The 26,919-nt window shown below is 32.8% G+C and overlaps 1 protein-coding gene across 2 annotated transcripts in view; it reads left to right on the forward strand.

The window, feature by feature from the left end:
- The first annotated feature begins 81 nt into the window (after nt 1-81).
- LOC124540367 (dual specificity protein phosphatase CDC14A-like) overlaps nt 82-26,919 on the forward strand; it is a 41,245-nt gene continuing 14,407 nt past the window's right edge. The window contains exons 1-2 of one of the 2 annotated variants that reach the window (XM_047117866.1): nt 82-753; nt 1,662-1,838. In XM_047117866.1, the coding sequence (XP_046973822.1) occupies nt 1,793-1,838 (46 nt within the window). In that variant the 5' untranslated portion in view covers nt 82-753; nt 1,662-1,792. The remainder of the gene's footprint in view (nt 754-1,661; nt 1,839-26,919) is intronic. The other variant, XM_047117867.1, reaches the window with a different exon arrangement.

The following is a 26,919-nucleotide window of genomic DNA, read 5'->3' on the forward strand; positions in this document are numbered from 1 at the left end:
ACCATAGACAAAATTTGAGTCTCAAATAAAAACATTTCTGCGTAACTCACAATAGATGGCGTATTAAGCTTTCGGCTGACAACTAAAAAAAAGAGCTAAATAAAATGTCTTATGTTCCGTTCGTCTCAACGGCTGTTGGACAGCGGCTTCGGTGAATAAAATAAAATACGTCACACTTTAAATGGAGATCATTTAAAAATTCATTCAGCTTGAACGAAAATCCACGACCTTGTGTTAATACAGCTATTATTGTGTTATATTGTCACACCCGGTACTTGTTTACATATTGTAAAGTGAATTTCTGTGCAAAACGAGAAGTCGAGCGGTATGGTTGCATTCTATCGCTTTAAAATAAAGAAGTAGGATATAACATTTCGGGTTTAATGGTATGAAGGCTCTGCGGATTGAGTTAGACTTGATATGACCTTACGTTTGAGTAAAGGAATCGACCCACGCCGACTAATAAAGACTCCTACGCGGCGCCAATGATGCGAACTGCGTCGTCTCTATCAGACTAAAAAACTACAATAATGAGAATAAAACTATACATAAAACAAACTCTCACAAATTGCTAGTTATCTTCATACGCGTATATTTACGTTGAAGTGAAAATAAGTGCAAGCGTCGATTTGGAATGATTGCTTTTGTGATAAACGTGTGAACTTTTTTTACATCTGTTGTATTTTGTCAACAATCAAGGCTAAACATAAGTGAGCCTTTATAAAGAAGCCGAAGACTCGGAAAAATCAAATGGTATGGTACCATTTTCTTATCTAATAGAATAATTATAATATAATATATACATTTTTTTAAATCTGATTAGCTAAAATTTTAATTAAATACCTGTATATTTCGTCCTACGATTGAGTAAACAGACTAATAGATGTGACCACTTTCTAACTAGTTTCTGTTAAAGGAATATGCACCTGTTAGTAAGCATTTGTTACACTCATAAAAAATATTGTAATAATGAAATAAGATAAAATTTCAAGCAAGCTGTTTTAGGCAATATTTTAAATTGACTTTAGATTAATTTCATGTCCTTTTGCAGTCTTCTTTTTGTTTAAATATATATATTTATGGTTTTGAAATTAGACAAAAAAAATTCAAAAATTCTCCTTGTTGTATATAAATAATTTTATTGAAATTAATAATACTGTTTACCATTCATGATTATCAGTTATTTATTAATTTGTATTTCTTGTAAGAATATACGAGTGATGTTATTTCATTTTATAACATAAAAAAATGAAATGTTTTATTTTATATTTACAGAGAATTTGTTTTTATGCCGCTTGATGGTAAATTAAAGATGCTATACATTGAAATATGTTTGATGAAAAGAATAGAAAAAAGTTTTATTTTATTAGATAGCTCTCACCACTTACAATTTTAAGATGCATAAATTGAGCATAAAATTATGAATTTATTGTGGTTAAATTATAATATAATTTGGCATTAGTTAACTCTCAAGCGTTTTTTTTACTATAATTATTATCTTATAAGATCTCTGTCTTGCTGCGTTTCGACTCTGAAATACTTAGTCACAAAAAATACTTAACAATTAAACTGTCTTTATTTGTTTAGGTTGTAGGTTTTGTCAATAAAAATGTTCTAGATTTTTCTTTAAACCACCATTCATAGAATGACGCGTTTTTCAGGCAGATTTGAAGCAAAAAATGGATACCAATGAATTTGTTTCCACATAAATCAGAATTTTCTCTTACACTGGGTGGTCAAGAAATACATCAAAATAAAGAAATCAGCGGCACTCTTGTGTTACAAGACGAGAATGGATGAGAATGATGTCATCATATCTTCTACAGAGATCATAAAAGGTAATATTCTTTTCCTATTCAATATGTAAATATGTAACATTGTTTAAAATGTAATATATTTGTTATAATTCTTAGATACTAATAAGCAATGGAAATGGTTTAGCTAAGTTTGAAGTAGGGTTTACATCACAACAGTTGACAAAAAATTTTAAGGCACACATTCATAAAGAACCTTATTTACACTAAACTTGGTGGTAAAAACTAAAAGCTATATGAATTTGACGACCTCCATGGTCGAGTGGTGTGTACACTGGTTTTCATGGGTACGCCACTCTGAGGTTACGTCGTTACTTCTGATTTCCATAACACAAGTTCGTTAGCTACTTACATTGGGATCAAAGTAATGTATGTGATGTTGTCTTATATAATTGACAAGTATATCTGGCTAAGAATCACCCACTCATAATATATTCCACCACTGATCAGCCATACTTAGTGTCATTGTATTCCTGATGAGTGCGTTAGCCAGTTTACCAACTGGCGACGGGACGTATCATCTTAATTACCAAGTTTGGTGTTGAATTATAAATATAGTAGGGATAGTTAATATTTCTAATGTCTTTAGGTCCTGGTGATTGCTTCAGTAAAAAAGTAGCTTAGTTATTTTTATTAAATGAAATGTTATTTTTATTCAAATTATCTTATACAAGTATACTTTCAAATTAACAATTTCACTCTACCAAGATGAACTAACTTGAAACTAATTTGTAACACTTTTTAGAGATATTTCTAGATACATTTTGTATAAATTATAAAGTATTAAATTTTTAATTGAGTTTTAGATTCTAAGAATTCTACATATTTTTTAAATAAATATCAGACTTTTTTTTTTAATAATATTTAGCTTGTTAGTCACCATTTATTTATATGTCTAAAATAATAGTGGGCAAGGTTCGAAAAATATAGTTGTCCCTAAGTTAACATACAAGTATTTAAAGTATTAGTAAGTATGGGGAGTGTCGAGCGTAGATGTCACGCACACCAAGTTAGCCCGTTTGTTATAAATTATTTTAAAAAATCTCAATGTCTAAATTACTTCGTAAAAGGCTATTTGACTGGTTTTTAAAATCCATTTAATATTATTTAGTTGAAGTTAAGGAACCCAGTAAAAGTTGTGATTTTTTATTTCTAGTACATATTTACCGAAAAATATCATATTAAAAATTCCATATTTAAATAGCGCGCAAAATCGCTACTTGGACAATATGGCGCTGCAATGGGGTCAGTGACATCACTTTTCTGTATTTTAATCTGTGGTATATTTAGTAGAACAGCAAAGTTTACAAGAAAGTGACTTCATCATAAGCCCGGCCAATCAGGAGCGTTTTGTGTCACGTGACAAATTTTTGAATAAGTATTATTTTCAACTTTCGTTAGTAAATAACCATTTTTAAACTCACAATATACACTGATTACAATAATTCACAATTTATTTTTCGCCATATCAAATAGCCTATTAAAAATAGTAGGTTGAAAACAAAAAATGCTGTAGTAGATATGAAAAATGTCACTTAAAAATCTGTGAGCAATTTCTAATAAGTATTGTGAACGCACACATTACTTGTCCCGAGTTTTGACGTCAACAACAACAAGAGCAACACCATAAACAACCGGCTTCTAATATCCACGGCCTGGACACACATCATTCATACATTTCCCATTAGACATTGATCGGAGCTCTGTTTTTAGTAATTATTACCATTAATTGGAAGTTGTTAAATATTAATAGTGTTCTTACAAACTATCGAGCTTTACTCGATAAAATCAACATATTATTTATTAAGTAAGCTTATATAAGCAATCTTCATGTTACAAGATTGAATGAAATATAATGTTATCATTAGTTCGGAAAGTATATTCTTCGAGAAAAACCAGCAAGAAACTCAGCAGCTAATCTTATCCACAATTTTAATTACAGAGTATGTCAGTAAAGAACAATAAGTTTATATATCCTGCCTAGGATCAATAAATGCTATAACCTTGTATCGAGTAATATTATTTATCAAAGTTCAGCTTTAAATCTTTTATTAGTTCAAGTTAAAAATAAATAATGACGAATACACGAATACCGAGCGTCAGGTAAATATTATTTCTGAAGTATCATAATAATTAATAAAGCAAGTGAAACAACAACGTCTGCTAATAATCTTGTAATCAAAAAGATCCAATTAGTCGTGATAAAGATATACAAAAATATCACATCAATATCTGTAAACAATTTCGGAAAAGAATAACGAAAATACCCGTCAGAAAAGTGGAGCTCGCCTTTTGCGCGGCTATGTAATCAATTGTGACTTTTTTAAGTCAGGTGAAGGGTGTGGCAAATCAAAATTCATAATTATTAAAATTCCCACAGATAAATAAAACTTTCTAAAATTGAAAATTCTGTCTATATCGACAATTTTTAAAAACAAAAAAAAAAGTTAAAAAGAAACATCACAGCTTCACGGTCCGTTAGTTATGATATTTATGAACCAGTAAATATTAGATGATTTCTAGTTGTAACTGTATGACATCAATATCCACGGTGCGTTACATCATGATCTTAGTATTATTGTGGATAAGGCAGACGACCTTCACACCTAACTGCAGTCCACTTCGAAATAAGTGGTCACGTTCGCTCATAGACGCTGGCTTTTGTGAGAAATACGAATCGCTTTTTACGTCGTCAATACACCTCCAATCAAGGTATCCATGATGGTTTATTCACCTGCGTTTGTAATTATATTCGTTCGTTCAAACCGGATAACTAAGATGAGAAAATAATCAAACCTATGACTAGAAAAGCACAAGTATTCGAGAAAAGAATCACATCCTTCGAAATTTTTTTGCGGCGTAATTGCTTTAATAGAAGAATATTTTTTTATCCCTCAATATTTTTTAACGATTTCAAAGCCAAGCGCAATTGTAAACTTAGTAATTACCTCAACTTACTTATTGTACGTATGCTATGTAGTTTCTTCAATAGAGCCGCGCCATAAAAAACGTTACCGCATAAAAAGTTGTGGAATAAATAAATGATTAATGTATTTTTTTCAAAGTTTAATAAGTATTTATTAAGTGAAAAACAATAACATAATGAGTTAATCGCTAAGTCCATATATAACCATATAAATTCTTCAACGGAAGAATGATAAAGTTCGGTACAGTAGTATTGAAAAATTATACGCATACGCAAACACACCGAGGTAATAAAGATCCTTCTCCCTTCCTGTTGGATGAAAGCGGATAAAATATGATGACGTATTTAGTTTATTTCGGTTGTATGTGCGTTTCAATTTTTTTCAAACTATTTCTTCATGCATTTTACTAATTCGAGTTATAAGGTCAAGAAAATGACGACAATGATAAGGGATCCAATGTGGTCTAAAGCTTAGAACTCTGTGCTGAAAATATGTCACATGAATATGGAACAACTGGAAGAGCTTGTTGAAATAGCCTTCAAATCTTTTCTTCAAAAAGGTACGGTAGACCGTACGAAGCAGTAAGACACTTACAACCTTTTACAATTGTTTATGATTAGTTGTTTTGATTTAATCGCTTGATGATAAAGATGTGTTATAAAATTATTTTTAATATTACTATATTAAGTTTGTAAAATGATTACGTAAAACGTTTATTTCAGATAATTCCATAAAGTAATACATTTGAGGGGTTTCTTATACGATTGATCGTGTTATATGATATAGAATCCGATTATAATTCATTTAACGGTATAGCTTTATCTCCTTAATTTTTTGAAGATAATTTAAAGCTGCTTTCTTTATTTTTTACCTATTTAACGACCGGCAGAGAACAGCCCGCGTGTAGAACTTCGAACGCGTGCTAAGGGAGTTTCGTTGTTAGGTCAAGTACAGCGTTCGTTATATTCAAATCCAATTTCAAAATGTACTAACTACATTTCAGATGTATTTTACTCTTAATAATGTTTTAATTAGCTTTAAATTCACCCTGGTGGAATTTTTGAAAACCCAGTTTGTGACATAATATATGTGTACGCTGATAACGCAGCTCGGTAGCGCTTTTACTTCAGGCTTGCATTTCGGTCTCATGATTTCGGAAATTAAATTAAATTTGTATAGAGTAGTAATGTCTAATGGTGCAAGATTGTTTTGAAATCGCTTTTTTCGTTGTATACTTTATCAATTAAAGACAATTCAATATATCTTCCCTATTATATAAAGTATGTGTATTAATATACTAAAACAGGGAAACATAAGTATATGTATTACGTTTTAAATAAAACCAATACCAATATTCCATACAACTTCTGCGTCCCACTTTTATCATCTTTTTGGATACATTCGTTTTCATCTGAGCATTTGTTCACGTTACAAAAAGCTAGGAATACAGTCGTTCGAGTGCCTAGGGACAAACCTCGTCTCGAGTAGGGCTCGTTCAGTTACACAAAACAATGTATTGTATCGTCATGTGTGCTGGGATGAGCGAATGTAATCAGAGATACGAGATGGAATAAAAATAAAATCTGTTACAATTTTATGGTTGTAAGCAAGACTAACTATATTCATATTTAGTTACTAATAAAGTATTACGAGTTAAGATCTATACTCAAAAATATTTTGTCACTATTAAACGTATCTATTAGACGTATTAACTTTTGTTAATTATCGAGAAAAGATCGATAGATTTTGAGAATTCTCCACGACACATCAGTACCGGATGTTTTGGAATTTGAGACAACTGATTCTTATGGGTATATCTCATACTAGGAAGAAGTCATTAGAACCCAACTCAGCTGGGCAGCTTAATTCACGTCTTGTCAACAAAATTGTGAAGGGCCCATTATCTGACCCTGAAAGTACTCGAGCAATTGCGTGTTACAAGTAATGACAGATCCGAGACGTAGTCCTCTAGCCTTGACCTTATTAGAAATCTCAAGGTCGCTGTGCGTGCTAAGGAAAGAGTTGTATTTGTTATTTAGCCACGCGACCGAATTTGTACTGTTTGTAAAACGTAGACGAACAAAGGTAATCGACCTAGGTTTTGGAGTTGTAGCATGACAGTTCCAACGACAGCACGGAAAGAAGTCCTTAAATATATAGACTTAAAGAGCACAAAACTAGAATGGTGCAAATTATGAAGGGTATAGACTTTTAAAGGTTAGGAGTATATGAATAGACAAATTCTTAAATATACTAAGTAATACAAGAATTATATTACAAGTAGCGTCGTGATAATTTTTATTGATGATCGTAAATTACACCTTGTTAAGTGTTTTTGAGAGATAGTTCAAAGGTTTATGCGACTATATCGTATTATACCTTATTTTATCATCGCTCAACGTATTCTAAATTTAAAAAATACGTTTTTTCCTGATAATATTTTTTTATTGGCCTAAAGACGATTTCATATCAAATAAAATTATACATATACATTGTAAAATTTTTGTATAATATTTGTATCTATTTTTGCATATTTACCTTCATATATAAGATTTTAAATTAACATGGTTATTTTTATTATTAATTTTATTAATTTCGGGATATTTACCATGTTTTTTATTTTTGTTCGGTGGAGCTCGATATTTCGACATTGTCTAGGAATTTCTTGTTCACGAGACATGAATGACATGAATGACGAAATTAGTAACTTTACCACATATTTCGGATTTTTAGATTTACGATTTGAACTATCTGCCTATCGTGTAAATAGTATAAATTAAGTTATTAAACTTATTAAAGAGGTACGAGCAACGGTGATTTATGTAAAAGATTATAAATCGTAAATTAGTTGCACAAAACGTCTCATGAAGTATTAAATTAAATATTTATGTGATAGCTAATGTTCTCACAGAAACATCTGGTGTTATGTGACAAACCAATTCCTATAATGACCACTCGCTCATTTGAAACCCCCGCGTATGACGTTAACATCGCCCACTGTGACAAACGAGACAAGATTGCGACCTTGCACGCGTAAGGCAGTGTCCACATTTTGACGTATCCTGATCAGGCGTATAGTCTTGACTACTTGACTACTTGATTCTGACCAAGTCGTATAACTAGCCATGACGTTTCGAAATAGACACCCATAATCAATTTACATATGGTTTCTGTATCGGTAGCGAAATTTGGGCGCCAATTTTATTAACCAAATTGTCATTTTATCAAAATCGAATCGAAACGTTATTGTCACAGTTAAGCAGTTTTCTGTTTCTAGTAACAACGATTAATTTGCTTTTCGATCGGAGTAGAACCGAAAAAATTGTCATCATCATAATCAAAACCTCTATAAGATAGTAAAATTTAGTGATCACATATTATATATTTTAATCAGTATCTGCGGTGTTACAAACAAAAAGACATTCTACGCTACTTTACGTCAGGGACTCTCTTTATTCTTTTCGTGAATTATGTGTGAATTGTATAAATTATACACAGACAAAAGTGACTTAAAATAGAGATTGAAAACAATTCCTTGATGATTGGGGAAAAGGGTTTTTCCCCGGACGTCAAAAGGGGTTATAAAATCTTGATTAACTTTGAACATGACTCATTGACACGAGACTGAAAAATTTTACTTTTATAATATCAAATATTATTTAAGGGGGCCGTCCTTACGGAACGCTAAAATAGCACTTACTAGTTTTTAAATATCTGAAAACTGGAGCATCGAATATGGATAAAAAATTACATGCAGTATCTTAATAGATATGTCTCAAGTTTTACATCTTAATATATCTAAAATATGCATTAATAACCTAGCATATTCATCGCCAACATGACTCCAAACACTGAAATCGACCTTTTTTATTTAGCTTTACTGAGCTATTTAGCTGCTAGTTCATTCATGTATTTTTGCTTAAAAAGGGTCTCAAAAGTGCAAATAATAAGTGTACCACATTAAATTTTTATTATATTACACAATATTTTAGTATTTTTTATTTAAATATTACTTACTTTTTTGCATTCGTCGTCCATACATTTTAGTATGGAGAAAATCATTTGACGGTTTTGATTTTTTATTCGACATCGCTGTCAATAAATCTTCAGTCCCTCCCCAGAGCTCAAGGTGAGAGCACGTCAATTTTATTTCGAGCCGGACATTATAATTAGGCGAAACGTCTACGCACACATAGACAAGCGAACATAAGGGTGGGGCCCGAGTGTCGTGGGACGCAATTGTTAATTTTTACTTTTATTTATTTATTTATTTAAAAGGTACATCAACATCACAAATATTCAGCACTTATAAATAACATATAAAACAAAAAAAATTAGGACCTGATATGAGTGACAATTACAGATGTACACAACATTCACACAAAGAAAAAAATAAAACATATTGTCTACCTGTTGAATTTAAGTAATAATTAAAAATATATATTAAAGAAAAATCATAAGACCTAAATAATAATAAACAAAACAAATATGTAAAACCACAAATAAAAAACCACAAATGAAAAATAGAACAAATAAATATCTTAGGAACAGTACAGTGATAAAATGTGACTACGGACGAAATTTTTTATTGATAGATTTTATTCTTAAATCTGGGCAAAGCATCAGAAAATTTGTCAAGATGCGGGATCTTGGAACATAGTTGGTTGTACTCAGAGCAAAGTCTATTCATAGGACAATGTTTGCCGACATTGGTGCGAGAGACCGTTGTATGAAATATTTTATAAATAGGCTTTCTAGGAGGTCTAACGGTTACTGAGATGTTAATGTACGACAGAAGGTGCTCACTTTTGACTACCCCGTTAATAATTTTATATAAAAATATCAGGTCATGCATTTGCCGACTTCTAGACAAGGTTTCCATTTTAAAGAAATTTAAACGCGTGTCATATGGTGTTCTGTGTGATAATCCACTGCAATTAAAAGCAAGAGATCTGGTAAATGCACGTTGTAAGTTTTCTATTCTCTGTGAATGATCTGTATACGTGGGGTTCCATACTTGGGACGCATATTCAAGAAGACTTCGTACAAGAGCATTATATAGGGAAATCTTGGTATTACTGTTAAAAGCTTTTGTGTTTCTTTTTATGAAACCGATCATTTGTGATGCCTTCTTGACTATGGTTTCAATATGAGTAACAAATGTGAGTTTTTTGTCGATTATAACCCCGAGATCACGAACGTCATCAACTTGTTCAACCGATTCTCCATTAATTGTGTATTCAGCTGGACAAGCGTTTATTTTCATTTTTGTAAAACGAATGTGGTAACATTTTTTTGGATTTAATTTCATATTATTGAGTGCACACCAATGCTGAATACCATTCAAATCTTTTTGGAGTAATTGTACGTCACAGCATAATTTAACTGTCTGATATATTTTAAGATCATCAGCAAAGGGGAATATTTGCTATGACGTATGTATTGAGTGATATCATTGATGTATACTAAAAACAACAGTGGACCCAAGTGAGAACCCTGAGGAACTCCTGATTTAGCATAATATACGGCTGATTCATACCCTTTAATAGTTACTATTTGGAGACGATCGGTCAGATATAACTTAAACCAATTTAAAACAGGACCATCAAAACCAATTGACTTTAACTTTTTAACTAAAATTAAGTGGTCTACTTTATCAAAAGCACTGCTAAAGTCCGTATAAATGACATCTACTTCACGTCTTGTATCTAATGATTGTGATATATCAGTAACAAAATTGGGATATATCATAACTTTTCAAGGAATCAGATGAACTGAACAAGTATGATTGCTAATCGGTTAATGTTTTACTTATCATTGCTTATTAGTGCAGTCATTTCGTCGAAAAAAAAGGCAGATAAATGACAATGAAAGGCCATGAATTCCGGGGCGCTAAGGCCGCCATCTTGAAAAAATGGTAAAATTTGTTCCCGGCAATAACTCGGCAATCCGATGAGATTCGAAAATTTTTACGAGAACCTTTTTTGTACCTTTTTTTGTGCTCTACAAAGATATCTTAATCATTTTCGCGTTCGTCGTTATCGTCATCATCGTCGTCATCGTTATGAAAATGTCGATCAAAAAAGTCAAAACTTCAGCAACAATTTTTGTTTTAATTTTTATTTTTGGTCATAAATATGCATTGCGTAGCTCGATCGCCCGTTCGCTGGAATGGATATTCGAGTTGTGGAGATCATGTTGCACAAGTCTCGTGATTTTGTAGTTTGTCTGAGCCCTATCTGATGAAGTAGATGGTTACCTCGTCACTCCTGCATGAGCTGCAGAGTCTCTGCTGAAGGAATTTCTTGCCTTCATCTCGCAGAATTCCTACCACTTGTGCAAGTTTCTGGTCAACGTCGTTTGTGGCTTCCAAGGCAGCGAATCGGTTGCTATCTCCGGCTTGAAGCATGTTAGGTCTAAACGTAGACTTCATCAAATAGGCACGATCGAGCTTGAAACGAATATCCAGAGTGCCTCGTACGAGTTGGTGATCACTTCCGGTATTAAACCCGGTGACCGAAGAACATCTCCTAGTATCCGTCGCTTGTCCTTTATGATGAAATCTATCTAATTTTTGGTCATTGCATCGGGGCTTTGCCTGATATGCCTTGGTACATATTTTCCTCTTCATCATCTGAAGGTTTCTTGTTGGGTGCGTAACCTGTACAACTTTGAAGAAGTACGCAACCCCTGTCAACTCTCTGGAGATTTCGACAACGTTATTAATGAGATTTAAAATTAACATGGCTATTTTTATCATGAGACTCATGCACAAGACATTCGTAGATAATGTCCAAATATGGAGCTGCATCTATGAAACATAAAAAATATGGAAAATATCCCATTTGTATTGAAGTTATTAATGAGGTCCTTATGCACCAGAAACCCGGTCCCGCCTTGAGATTGTTGGTTTCCCTCCCTGAAGTTCATAAGAGGACCCGAATCTAAGTGATTTTGTCCTCTCCCTCTCTTCGGACTTCGCAGATACCTCAAAGGTATTATCTTATATATTTCAGTTCCTCTTCCAGTTGCACCAGATGTTCATCAAACCTAATCGTTTGTTAATACGATAAACCTAAACCTAAGTTTAGTTGAGTCGAGATGGCCCAGTAATTAGAACGCGTGCATCTTAATCGATGATTGCGGGTTCAAACCCAGCAAGCACCGCTGATTCATGAGCTTAATTTGTCTTTATAATTTATCTCATGCTCTGCGGTGAAGGTTAACATCGTGAGGAAACCGAAGAATAGCGTGGTGGAATGTTCCAATGTTGTTGTTGTAGGGTTAGTTTGTTTGTGGGGCCGTTCGTTTCTTGGCAGAGCCTGCCCTACTGTTACTGTGGCCACCGCCGTAATCAAGAATAGTATAATAGTGGAGCCGTGGACATTTTGATCCTTCTTTTGGAGTAAATGCTATACTCGCCAAGCTTGGCTTTCGGGCTGGAAATCGCAGGGCGTTCACGCATAGGTGACTATGTCTGTATCACTTATTTACGCTGTTTTAGATGTTCATCCTACCATCAATCGGTCGCCAGGGTCGCCTCGTAGATCAGGGTGCACCACATGCAGATGTGGATGACTTGGGGCACTGAGATGAAGTTGCGCCCCTTTAGGTACACTTTTACGAGCAATTACAGAAAATCACAAATCGCAATTCGACATTTGGATACATGATTTCAAGCATCTTCAACTTTTAAAAGAAAAAAAGGATTTGCATTCTGAACTTACCTCTGTAAAATCTTAAATATTAATGTGCAAAATTTGTAATGTCGAATTAGAAATGCAAAATTGTGAGGATGAAAATTGTGGAAACCTGAATATAAATGAGACTGCTGTGTCTGGTTTTATGTCGAAAGGTACTGGTTATGCTGGATTAAAACAGGTTTCTGCTTATCTTGCAATACCCTGTAAATCTAAAAACCTGTACGATTAATGTTATACATGGAATGGAAGAAGCTGCATAGGAATTTGATTTAGTGTTACTAGACGTCGCAGTAGACATTAACGGAATACCACCACACCAATACACCGGAAACACAGTAGTAACTCATACATGCTCGTCTAACAGATCATACAGAAAAAACTACACGGCTCTATCATTTAATCAAAGTCACTCTATCGTCATATATTTTTAAAATTATATTCCAAAGTATTATTATATTTCTCGGTTGACTTAACTGGAGAGTTTTACTGCTTTGGAGCTGCTGTTTTGTGGAGGATTTGCTGCCTCACAGTTGCCTAATTTTTTTTTCTAAATTCCAAATTTAAAACGAACGGTAACTCATACCATTGCTCATGATGTTGATGACGTTAGTCTGCTTAATTCTTAAATATTTAACTGCTTTATTAATACATTAGTTTTAGTACATAGTGCTAAGCAAAAATGTTGATATACATTCCTCTGTTTATTGATGCTTAGTACTTTTTATGAGCAGATCCCGTCAACGGCCCAACCCCTTTATTTTTATATACCTAATATAAAATAATTTGAATTGAATTATTTCATAAAAAGCATTTTCTTGTGTTATTGACTTGTTTAACCAAGACAAAGATTTTTATCCCCCATAACACCAAAAAATTTGTTTTATTTTTTTGTAAATGTATTATTAGTTTTTTCTGCTTCTGATTGTAATTTATATAAAAAAAAATTGTTTTAGATATTTTTTTCATATCGCTGTTATCGTAATAATTGTCAAATTGTAATATTTTTTGTGTTTATTTAATAGATTTAAGTGAAATGAAAAAAAAAAAACAATATAATTAATATATGCTTCCGTTATTATTATTTATTAAATATTAGTAAGTGATTATTTAATGTGTCTAAAATAATCTCAAAATAAAAATTATTTATTTAGAAGCAACAAAAGCAGTTGAAAATCTAAAAATCATTAGGTACATTAGGCATCGTATTGCACTCGGACCGCACCCTTTGCTAACAAACAATTTAAAATTGATTTTGCGAGTGACAACCTCATAGCTAATTACATTGCTCGTATTTAAATGTATTTTTATAAATCCTACGTTGTAAATACGCAATGAAAATATAATTTATTCGTTGCATCGACAAAAAGCAACTAAGTATTTCAGGGGATGCGTACGATACACCGAAAAATGCAAATGTATTATTGTAAAATACCTATGTGTGTGTTCGAAAATAAATTCCCACGCTTACAGACTGCGCTCTTAAATTAATTAAAAAATGAAAGTTAATAAGTATATTCGAAAGGAAGAAATTAATTCGAATTCTAATTTTATATTTTTCATAAACTAACGAGTATCGTGTTTTATATTATAAAATCGCAGAATAATTCGAGTAGCTATTTGTTACAAAAATATGCCCTACTTTGTGAGTCCCATTATGTAATAAAATACGGGTTAAAGGTGAGTCAAACTATGGGTATAACCCACAAAGGCGTGTCTCCCCTCGAGCAATGAAGTTTAACCATTTAAAGATAGCTTTATAATACTTTCGGTGAAGTTCTTTTGAAACTTTTTAAGTGAAAAGTTATCCAAACTATTAATAAGAAACGTTTTAATGGCTTATAGAGCGATTCTTATTTTATATTTTAGTTTTTTTTTTACCGAATTTGTTGCCATACGTCTAGGTGCTAGTTATCCGACTCATTACTTCTTATTTGTTGAAGCATTGCCGGTGTATTTTTTTTACAGTAATCTTTAAGCAAAGATCCACTTATCAGGTGCTCAAGACTTGCAATTATAAATTTAAAAAAATATTTTGATTACAATTCTTGGCTGTGTTTCATATAACTATTTATAAATAAGAAAAGTAACTAGGGTAGGTATGTAACGAAATATTTATATTAAAGTTGAATGAATCTTGGCATAGTGCTTGTACGGCAATATACTGTCCATAGTTATAATGAATCATGTGTTCATAAATAAATGTTGATATTTATAATAATTGAAAACTATATAAATATCAGATACTAGTTGTTGTCCGTAGCATCGCTTGCGTTTTAGGGTTTGGCTAATGCGTGAGTATTAGGCAAAGAAGTGAAATAAAAATAGCATACTAGCCTAATAACAAATCTCATCAAATTCGATCCAGTCGTTTAGTAGTGAAAGAGCGACAGACAAACAGAGTTACTTTTACATTTTACAAGTACTTTACTACTTACTGTAATGCGCGAAATTTCAAAAACCGATCATTGATTATATAGTTACCTTTTTTTTATTTAACCACTTAATAGGTGGTCAGCAGTTATCAATAAAAATAATCATTATCATCATATTATACATATGTTGGTTAGCAGCGCCTTGATGGTGTAAAGGAACCGTTTACAGTATCTGTATATTTTTATTGTTCTGATCATTTCGTGTCGGGTAACCGGCCTTTAAGTCTGTTTGCCTTTTAGGTATTTTCTTTTGTAAAAAGCGACATACATTTTGGTAAATTACAACACATTCATGCATTCCGAAACGGTGGACCATCTTCACGTTTAGCCGTCGTGATAAATTTATAATGCGACGATTCAAAAGTCCACGTAAAAACATGCTTAAATAAATTTTCCTTGTATTTCATCCACAAATAATGACATCTCGTATATTATGTTTTAGCCGAGATGGCCCAGTGGTTAGAACGCGATGTTCTAAGGTAATTTGTATTTATCATTCATCATTCAGTAAGAAACCAATCCAATCCATTTCAATCCAAGAAACCAGTCAGGAGACCTGCATGTGTCTAATATCGTCGAAATTCTACCACATGTGTATCCATAGCAGTGGGAAATGCATTGTTTATAGGTTTCTTTTATGTAATTGTCAATATAACATACTTTCTGCTAATCAGGAAATCCACCACCTCAAATCACATCATCATATTTAATTTATTTTGTAGAAAAGAAGTCTTCATAAAAAGTCTGCCCGGCTTGATTAAGACAATCCTCAAGTTAATTTCATTCCATAACATTATCTTTTAAACCCTCAATATCCATTAATGTAAGTAATTGTTTCGTTATCAGAATTTCAAAAGTGGACCTTACATCTCAATGTTGAATTGAATGCGCGTCTTTTCAACCGACTTCAAAAAGGAGGAGGTTATCAATTCGTCTGTATTTTTTTTTTTTTTTTTTTTATGTTTGTTACCTCATAACTTTTTACTGGGTGGACCGATTTTGATAATTTTTTTTTTGTTTGAAAGGTAGTGCTTCCCGTGGGGTCCCATTTTTTTTTATTTTTTTCCGATGATGGTATCCGTATGAAAACGACATAAGTCTTAAATTTGCATTATGTATATGCGCGACAAATAGGTGAATAACTCAAAATCACGTTAACTAATTTTGATGATTCTTTTTTTATTATACAGGATATACTTCAAGGGTAGTTTGGTGAAAGTTTGGTAAGGTTCTGAGCACAGGATCCATAACAAATTAAGGGAACGGGAGGGAACGGAACAATTCTGAGGAGCACGTTAGCAATACTCGGTCGAATCTTTTATTTATGGGTTACTTGGATATTTGAATCACCTTCCGGAACGTGGTTATGTTCATGTAATTGTCATAATCGAATATTATAATCAACTAGCGACCCGCCCCGACTTCTCACGGGTGCAATACTGATACTAAATATACTAAAGAATTTGTTTATTTACGACATCACATTGCAAACTTCTAAAATTGTCAGTGTTTCTTTACTATATTGTTCATTTATTATATACACAAACCTTCCCCTTGAATTACACTATCTATTAAAAAAAACCGCATCAAAATCAGTTGCGTAGTTTTAAAGATATAGGGACAGAGAAAGCGACTTTGTTTTATACTATGTATTGACGGAACTTCTAAACGGCTTATAGTTAGGGTGCGATTTGCGGCAAAATTTCTTTCTGTCTTTAATCAAATTTTGTGTATATGATGTCATATGATGTACGACATAGCATACGAACAGCTCTTTTGCAAAGTTATTTTACTGAGGTCGATTACAGCTCATTCGAGGGTGGTACCTTGTAGTTAATGCCGCATGACGTATTAAAGCCGCATTTTTGAAAGTCTATTTTTGCTTTATTCGAAAGTTTCTTTTGAAATTGTCCCTGAAGTAGTTTCTGATTCATATAAACGGCACGCTTAATCTATCCATATTAAGAAAAAAATGTTAGTCTACATCAGCTTCACTTAAAATCAAAAAATAAATAAAATTTTAACAAAAAGAAAAACCGACTTCAAACAAAACAGTATTTTAAAACAAATTAAAATGCACTAAAAAGTAATAAAAATAATTGCATATTTAACATATTTTTGAGAGTCCTCCTAGGTAAAATGAAATGAAAAATATTAGACTACTTAAAAGTCGATTTACGATTATATAATGTAGTTATAATTATTGCTATATTTGGAGTCGGTGTCAGCCAACCCTATACTATACCTATCAAAAAACAATACGAGAATACTTTAAGAAATGTTTCTTACAAATTACCTTTTATACGATATTATACTGGGTCAATCAAGAGGCTCGTATCGCTTCTTTCTTTTGATTGTTGAAGCGTGTGCCTGTGGCTGACACCGGCTCCAAATATAACAATAACTATAACTACGTTATATAATCGTAAATCAACTTTTAAGTAGTCTAATATTTTTCATTTCATTTTACCTAGGAGGACTCTCAAAAATATGTTAAATATGCAATTATTTTTATTACTTTTTAGTGCATTTTAATTTGTTTTAAAATACTGTTTTGTTTGAAGTCGGTTTTTCTTTTTGTTAAAATTTTATTTATATCTTAAGCAGTGTTAATAATAATTACCTAGATATAGCAGCTAAAGCGTTCACGTGCTTAAATAATTTCTATCCAAGAATGCCTTTGAAATATCTATTAACCAAATGGAATGTGAAGCTAGTTTTGCTTAGAGATTAAAAATGTAGTTTACTTACTCTTTGTCCTATATTAATTCAAGTAATTGTAGTAAACCAGTTGTTGCCCGCGACTTTACTCCCGTTTTTGGGATTTGGTTGTCATGTGTTAGGCAAAAGTAGCCTACGTCCTTCCTTGCAGTTCAAATTTGCTTCTTACCAAATTTCATAAAATTCTATTCAGCGGTTTGGTAGATAGGCGAAAATTCTACCACTGAACCGAGATGGCCGATTGGTTAGAACGCGTGCATCTTAACCGATGACTGCGAGTTCAAACCCAGGCGTGCACCACTGAAAATACATGTGCCTAATTTGTTTTTATAATTCATATTTATTTATTTTATTAATAATTAATGAAATTCGTCTTAAAAATGGGTACTAAAATTAATGAACTATTAACTAATAGGAAATATCGAAATAGGTTGTAAGTATCACCAAGTTAGAAGCTTAGTTCTCATTTAAATTGGCTTTAAAAATACATTATTTTTAGTTTCTCAACTATGATTTCAATCGACTTATATTCGCCACCGTAGGCTTACCTAATACGATTAAAGATATCAGTTTATAAAGGTAACATGTAACATATTATAAAAAAATAATTCTGTGTCATAACACCTTCATTTATGATATTAAACATATCTTTTACAAAATATTACATATCACCTTTATCCACTCATAAGATCAATTGTTGATCAAATAATTAATTTTTGTATAGTTATTTTATTAAGTAACAAAGACGCAACTTCATACAGTAAGTTCCCCTTTAAGTCATTAATCGCCTGGAAATTATATATTAGACCATTTTTAATCGTACAATCTTTGCCACTTCGAAGTAACATAGTCCATTCGATCACAGACTTGTCAGAAATGTATTCGGACAGCGGCCGTACTTTTACGTCATAGTAATTTTTAAAGCAAAAAGTAAAACAAGCAACTACTTCAGGAAAATTTAATATCAAAGTTAATTTCTGAAAGTGAAGAATGTATACAGAACTAAAAGCACGAATACTTAAAAGTTTTTGCATAAAGATTTTCTCTATATTTTTGGTGAAGTTATTACCATAAAGGTGGACAATTTTTTGGACTTTACAGGTTTGCTTGTGGCGTTTTTCTTCGCAGCACGAAATGAATTATAAAGTAAATTACAGATGTAAATGAGACAGTGGTTCTTTTCCTTTGAATCCACGAACTTCTATGAAGATTCATGAGTTTTCTTATTTTTATATCACATGTTCCATTTTGTCGCGTCATCGAACGCATATTACGAGATGTAAGATGTGCTCGCTTGTGATATTACTCGAACGATTCCATTAAATATCAATCCAAATCCAATACTTTCGTGATACGTACGACAGATCGATCTTACAATATTCTGACGCGACTATACGTAAATTTCGTAAAATAATAAGCTAAATCGGATAATTGCAAACGAACAAATATTTGGAATATAAGGAAGGTTTTCTTAATTGTTCGAGGAACATCATCACTTTATGAGCGTTGATTGGCTAATATAAACATTGTGATCTTGACATATGCGTTAATTGGTTAAACCAAATCCATTTTATCTATAAAAAAATTAACAAGAATCATCCTTTGACCTAAAATTTTTGCTATGATTATTTGTCCCATTAATCTATAACATTTAGATATTAAAATACTAATTGCTTCTGCGGTTTCTTTTAATCATATGGATGATGTTATGTCTTTTCTGATCTTACCACCTTTCGAAATAAATGAGTAATGAAAAAGTATTTTCCAATCTGAAAAATGCAACTTCTCGAGTTCGTAAAAGTCTATAACTTTTGAACCCGGCTAAGGCGTTTTTTTTGCTCGATGCTTAGGTATGTAAAAAATGTTGGAAATATTTGACCTAGTAATATTGTTATATAATCGTAAGAAAAATAACGTTGAGACGTTTTCAAGCAAGGCAAAGTATTTAAGTGAAATTTGTATGTTATTAAAGAAAACTCATAAGTCGCTGTATTTCAGGTCATGATTTTAGTTCAATGTCGTATGATCGTAATCAGATTATTAGGCAGGTTTCATCTGCACAAAATATTACTAAATTTGATATATTTTGACTAGAAGAAATATTAGAACTCGATGAGACTAGAAAGGTTCAGATGCGACACTTGATATAGGCAGGTCGGATATCAGTCACCAGTGTTTGTGTAAATATAATTGAAAATAATATGTCTAAAGCTTCTGTTTCCTCGTAACATCACACTACGACTATAGGGGTAGAAGCTGGTAATTTGTAAAGCAAATCTAATGTCTGTATTTGTCAATGTATTTTGAATGAAATAAAATCTCGATACGTAATATAAGCCATCGAGTTAAACTTTACCCTTATACCGTATATGCAAAAATAGCTATAATTTCCTATTCAACACAACACATGCAACGGAGGTACGGTGCAAGTGACGGCGTGGCCTTCGTGTTACGTAAGTTATGCGATATGCTCCAAGGACGGACTGAATTCATTAACATAAACTTGTTAAGAACGTCGGCTATACGCGGAAGTGTCTTTTTGTATGTCTTATTTGCATCGTTGTGTTAAAATAACGTTGGTGATATTGTATAATGATGTGTAACGTATGTCTTGGATGTTTTTTCCGGGGAACACTCTTCCGATTACTGTTAATAGGATTTTCAGTAAGTAATTGTCTATAGCAGACCGGAGTTTGAGTTTGTTATTTGCAATTGATGACGACCTCCGTGGGCGAGTGGTGTGTACACCAGTTTTCATGGCTACGCCACTCCGAGGTCCCGGATTCGTTTCCCGGCCGATTAAATGTAGATTATCATTAGTTTTCTATGTTGTCTTGGTGGTTGTTTGTAGTACCGTGGTTACTTCTGATTTTCCATGACACAAGTGTTTTAGTTACCTACATTGGGATCAGAGTAATGTATGTGATGTTGTCTCATATTTATATTTATTATAAATCTTATGCGTGGGAAAGCAAGTACAAACTTTGATCTTCGGCCTTACTGCTCTTTGGTCATTTCAAATTGTTATTACCGCTAGATTATGAAAGTGTGTGAATAACGAGTACACAAGTGTTCCGCACGTACTTGTGCGCAATATTTCCTAGACAATTAGCAATAAGATGTATACATACCGTATCAACAAACAATCTTTCCAAATATATACTCATAAACCCTTGAATTTCTATCGTTTTGAGGTCTTTAGGTTTTTGATTCCGATGATAGCTTTTCTTTGTTACTAAGCAAATACCTATTGTTTTTCTAAACATAAACAAAGTATTTATATCGTATTATTTAATACACGATTATAATGGTTTCGTGTTCCCTTAAACGATATTTTTTGTAATGTAAGTAAAATAAAATAAAAATGCTGCTTTAAGTACAATTTCGAAAAAAGAAAGATTATGACTATTAAGAAAAAGAAATTTAATACTTATATAATAATATTAAGAAAAAGATAGTTAATAATAATTATTACTAGTTTTTACAATCTTGAGTTTTTTTTTTTTTGTAATATAGCATTCGTTTATGGGGTTCCTCCAGCTTGTGACTTGGACTATACGTTTAAAAACTCGATGCAGGTAAAGCACTAATCTCTGTCTCAAAGCAATTATAGCCACTTTAATACAACCTCTTCGAGGGGGCGGAGAGCTCGTGCTTTCTTTATGCGCCATTGTAATTACATATTAATTGCGGTTTAGCTAAATTGTTAACGATCGATTTAAAAACATAATTAGCTTATATGATGTATGATTCGCGAAAAATAGTATTAATTGACATATAAGCTTAAAACAAGTATTAATAAATAAATACTACATTATATACTCAATATATACTCCGGAGGACAAACATGAGAATATACCGGCTCATATCTCAAAAGTTTTGGGCGATCACCTTAAACTCCCTGGGTTAACAGCTGACTCCATATCCCGTTCCCATCGCCTTGGTCAGCTTGGCAAAGGTAAGCCACGTGCGATTCTGGTGAAATTCAAGGATACTTCGGTTAAAGACAAGGTCTGGGGCGCCAAAAAGAACCTTAAAGGCACCGGTATCACCATATCTGAATTTCTAACCAAACGTCGCCATGAAGTGTTTTTAGCAGCCCGGCAGCGATTTGGGATATCTAGATGCTGGACTGATAATGGTGTAGTGGTGGTGATGGGGTCCGACCAGTCGAAGCATCGTGTTCACACAAAACAGGAACTGGATGCCATCCCCAGTGACAGTGACAGTGTGGTTCAAGGCCCTTCTGCTGCGACTATTGTCCCAAATGCAGTTAAGGATAGCAAAACAACTTATTTGCGATCTAAAAGGATCGTTAAGAAATAATTTATCCTTATTATCTTGTACTGTTACTGTTATATTAAATATCTCAAGCTAGTACCAACCTAACAACCTTATAGCTGCGTTCACACAATTACGTTCCGCGTTAAGCAAAACATTTTGTATGGAAATGGATAGCCTACAAAAATTATTCGAACAAGTAAAACTTGAAATGTCAAAACAAACAAAGGAAATTGTAGCACAGTTAGACGAGAAGTTAGTACCATTAACACGAGAAATTCAAGAATTGAGATTGGAAAATGAAACATTGAAAGAAAAAATATACTACCTTGAAAAACATAAAAGAGTTAACAATATCATTTTATACGGACTACATGAAAGCGAAAATTCAATTAAAACACTTATTCAACTTGTTAAAAAGAAATTTAAAGACGACTTGAATATTTTAGTGGAAGACAGAGACATTAATACGATATACAGAATCGGTAAAAGAGACAAGCAAAAAGAAAAAGGGAGGCCAATACTCATATCATTTGTCAACAACTGGAAAAAAAGCGAAATTATGAAGAACAAAAACAAATTAAATAACAATGTCTATGCTTCTGAAGATTATCCGAGGGATGTGCTTAATAGGAGAAGGGAACTACTACCAAAACTTGAAGAGGAGAGGAAGAAAGGGAACTATGCAACAATAAATTACGATAGGCTTATCGTCAAAGACGGCAAATCAGGAAACGTGAAACGCAAAAGAGACTCCCCCGCCTCGCCAAGCATATCTGAACAACCCCGTAAACAACAAACAACCAAAGCAAACAGACGCAATGCATTCGATTTGATGAGGAATAGAAGCAACTCCCTTCCTATTGGTAATCAGCCGTCCGAACCAGAAGCATAGGATAAAATCATCAGCCGCCGGAACAGTAAAACTACCAATAAAGTACCAAATAAAATTAGTAAAAAAACATTCCCCAAGCCGACTGGTCCTCGTGGGGAATTAGACCACTACCCTCCATCAAATGCAAAAGATACATGCAAAGCATCAACTCTAAAAGTGTGCACATTTAATGTAAGATCCTTATTATCAACAGAAAGATACCTTGAACTAAACTATGCCCTAAAAAACGTCAATTGCGATATCTTAGGAATCTCAGAAGTCAGAAGATTGGGATGTAATATAGAAGAGCACCAAAATTATATTTTTTGCTACATTGGTCAAACGAAAGGTCTGCACGGAGTAGGATTTCTTATTAAGAAAAAATATAAGAAAAATATTACTAACTTCATAGGAATTTCGGAAAGAGTAGCATTTTTACAACTAAAATTTGAAAATTTTAATTTATCAATAATCCAAGCATATGCACCTACCGAAACAGCATCAGAAGATAAAATTGAACAATTTTACAAAGAAATGGAATCAGCGCATGAACTAGCATTTAATGACCAAGTCATAGTAATGGGAGATTTCAACGCGAAAATAGGTTGCTCAAAAGCAAATGAATATCCCATCATAGGTCAACATGGTTTTGGAGAACGAAACGCAAGAGGTGACCGCCTTATTAACTACGCTTTCGAACATAAATTATCTATAATGAATACATTTTTTAAGAAAAAACAAAATCGCAGATGGACTTGGATGTCACCTGACCAAAAAACAAAGAATGAAATCGATTACATAATGACAAACAATCCCAAGCTAGTACTAAACGTGGAGACAATAAGTAATATTCCTTTTCCCTCTGATCACAGACTAGTGAGAGCAACGGTACTACAAAAACATCCACCAAAGAGCAGAAAGAACTACACAACACCACCTAAGATACCGAAGTCAAAAGCAGAAATAGAAAGTTACAAAACATGCCTAAAAACAAAACTAGGAAACAATAAAATGAACTCAGATGATACTCAAATATACTACGATTTCCTAGAAAAAAGTATAGCAGAAAGTCTGAAGTTGAAAAATAAAACTCAAGCAGAAGGACATAAAATATTCAGTAGAAGTACAATTGAATTAATTAATAGACGCACCGAGTTAATACACAACAAACACAAAACAAAAGACATGAAAATTGAACTTACTAGAATATACAAAGAAACCAGCAGATCCATCAAGAAGGACTACAGTAACTATAGACATGAAGTTATCACAAGAAATATAAAAAAATTTAGAAGTACAAAAAGAGCCTTCAAGGAGCTCTCCACACACAAAACATGGATTCATAAGCTAGAACAAAACTCAGTAAAAACCAACTCAAGGAAAGATGTTCTAAAACACGCAACTAACTTCTATAAGGAACTATACCGGAAAAGAAATAAAAATGATATCGAGATAGAAGCCAACAATTCTAACGAAAATAATAAATCGTACATAGAACCAATCAAAGACATAGAAGTGTACGAACATATCAAGAAGTTAAAGGATGAGAAGAGTCCCGGTCCAGATGGAATATACAACGAAGTTCTCAAATCAGCTGCACCCATTTTAATCGACCATCTAACAAGATTATTTAACATGATAATGGATACTGAAACCGTACCAGAACAATGGCGCACATCTGACATAATTCTAATTTTTAAAAAAGGAAATCCCTCTGACGTGGGAAATTATAGACCCATAAGTCTACTTTCGAGCATGTACAAGCTGTTCTCATCTATACTTTTAACGAGAATAACAGGAACTATCGATAAAATGCAACCAACAGAGCAAGCTGGGTTCAGATCAGGCTTCAGCACAATGGACCACATACAGACGCTAGAACAAATAATAGAAAAACACCAAGAATTTAATAGACCCCTGTATGTGGCCTTCATAGATTACAGCAAAGCATTTGATAGCATTAGCCACTACTCAATTTGGAATGCATTACAATGCTCAAATGTGCACCAAAAATACATCAACATCTTAAAAAATATCTATACAAATAGCACAAGTAGAATAAAACTAGAAACTAGAGGTGACGTAATAAAAATAGAAAGAGGTGTCAGACAGGGAGATCCTTTATCGCCGAAACTCTTTATTGCGGTACTCGAAACCATATTTCGAAAGTTAGACTGGTCAAACAAAGGGGTGCTAGTAAACGGAAAATATCTAAACCACCTAAGATTCGCTGATGACATAGCTATAATTGCCGAAACTCCAAGGGACATTGAAGAAATGATGAGGACACTGGATCATGAAAGCTCAAAAATTGGTTTAGAAATGAACTTAAATAAAACAAAGATAATGACTAACAGTTATGAGCGACCTATCATAATAAAAGGAGACTACATAGAATATGTCCAAGACTATATATATCTGGGTAAACAAGTATCATTCAACAGGACTAGCAACGAAGAAGAAATAACAAGGAGAATTAATGTTACATGGAAAAAATTTTGGTCTCAGAAAGAAATTCTAAAAGGTCATTATGGATTGCATTTAAAAAAAATCGTATTTGATACTTGCCTCTTGCCATGCTTATTATATGGATGCGAAACATGGGTATTCACAAACAAAGCAAAGCAGAAAATCAAATCCACCCAAACAGCAATGGAAAGGAGTATGTTGAAAATCAGAAAAATACATAAAGTGAGGAACGAAACTATCAGACAAAAAACCAAAATCAACGATGCTCTGAAACATGCACTCACACTTAAGTGGAAGTGGGCTGGACATATCTCACGATATACTGACAAAAGATGGACTATTGAAACCACAAGATGGAACGGCCCTGGGGGAAAGAGAAGTGTTGGTAGACCAAGAAAACGGTGGGCTGATGATATCACCAATGTCACAGGGAGCGACTGGCTAACAGTAAGCAAGGACAGAGAGACGTGGAAAAAACTGGAGGAGGCCTTTACCCAAAAAGGGGTCCATATTTCACACAATGGAGACTAACCACACTAACAATAAATTAAGAAAACTTACTAACAAACTACTAATTTCATTTGAAATGTTATATTGAAATATGGAATAAATGGCTTTATTATTATTATTATTATTATCTTGTACTGTTTTTGATTTTTCTATTGATTATTTAACATTTAACGTCTTCCTTTCGCGAGTACTTGTATCAACTTCGTTTCTTTCTTTTTATTGTCTTGTTTTTGTTTATTTCAATGTTCAGTTTAGTTTTATCACGTAATAAAACTAATATAATTTAACAAATCAGGTAGTAAGCAATTTTGTGTTGTAAAATGTAAACAACTAAACACTGTCACGTTGACATCTTGACAAGTGCATTCATACTGCGTTCCGTTATTGCTTTGATATATAAATGTCATAACGAATGTTTATCATAATTTAGCTTTTGCATTATTTTTTCTTTATCTCAATACAAGTATAGTTTACTTATTGCATTCATTATATATTATTTTTGTTACTATAAATATGTTACTTGTTGTTCTTTTCCTTTTTTATATTTTTCTTTTTTATTTTATTTTTTACAATTTTGTTTCTTTTGTTGTAACGTGTTTTATTTTTACTTGATACTATCTATTAGTTTACAACGGTTTTGAATTTGTTTTTTACCTTTTAAGTGATTTTCTTTCTCTCAGACCGCTGGTGGGTTCGTTTCTGCCTTTATTGGTTTATTATTATTATAACTTATTTACTATTTATTATAAGTTATTTATATATAAATTTTCTTATTTTATTATTGTATTTTATATATATCTATTATAAAACTATCATAATGTCATTAAATAATAGTATATCTAGTAGCCATTTTTTGTCTTGCTCATCAAATGAAGATCTGTCAGTTGAGGATGAGGATAGTTTCCACAGTACATCTTCCCTCCCTTTAAACGTCGTCCTTAATTCTTGTTTCTCAGATTCAATGAAGAATTTCAACGTTATTCACATTAATGCACAGAGTATTCCGGCCCATTATCCCGATATGCTTGCGTCATTTGAATCTCGTAATATCCACGCGATTCTCATCTCCGAATCCTGGTTAAAGCCATGTTTACCATCTACATCTTACTGCTTACCAGGGTTTACACTGATACGTAACGACCGCATTGGTAAAGGTGGGGGTGGAGTCGCGATCTACCTTCGTTCTTA

This window comes from Vanessa cardui, chromosome 25, assembly GCF_905220365.1.
Source record: "Vanessa cardui chromosome 25, ilVanCard2.1, whole genome shotgun sequence".
In the NCBI taxonomy this organism is placed as follows: Eukaryota; Metazoa; Arthropoda; class Insecta; order Lepidoptera; family Nymphalidae; genus Vanessa; species Vanessa cardui.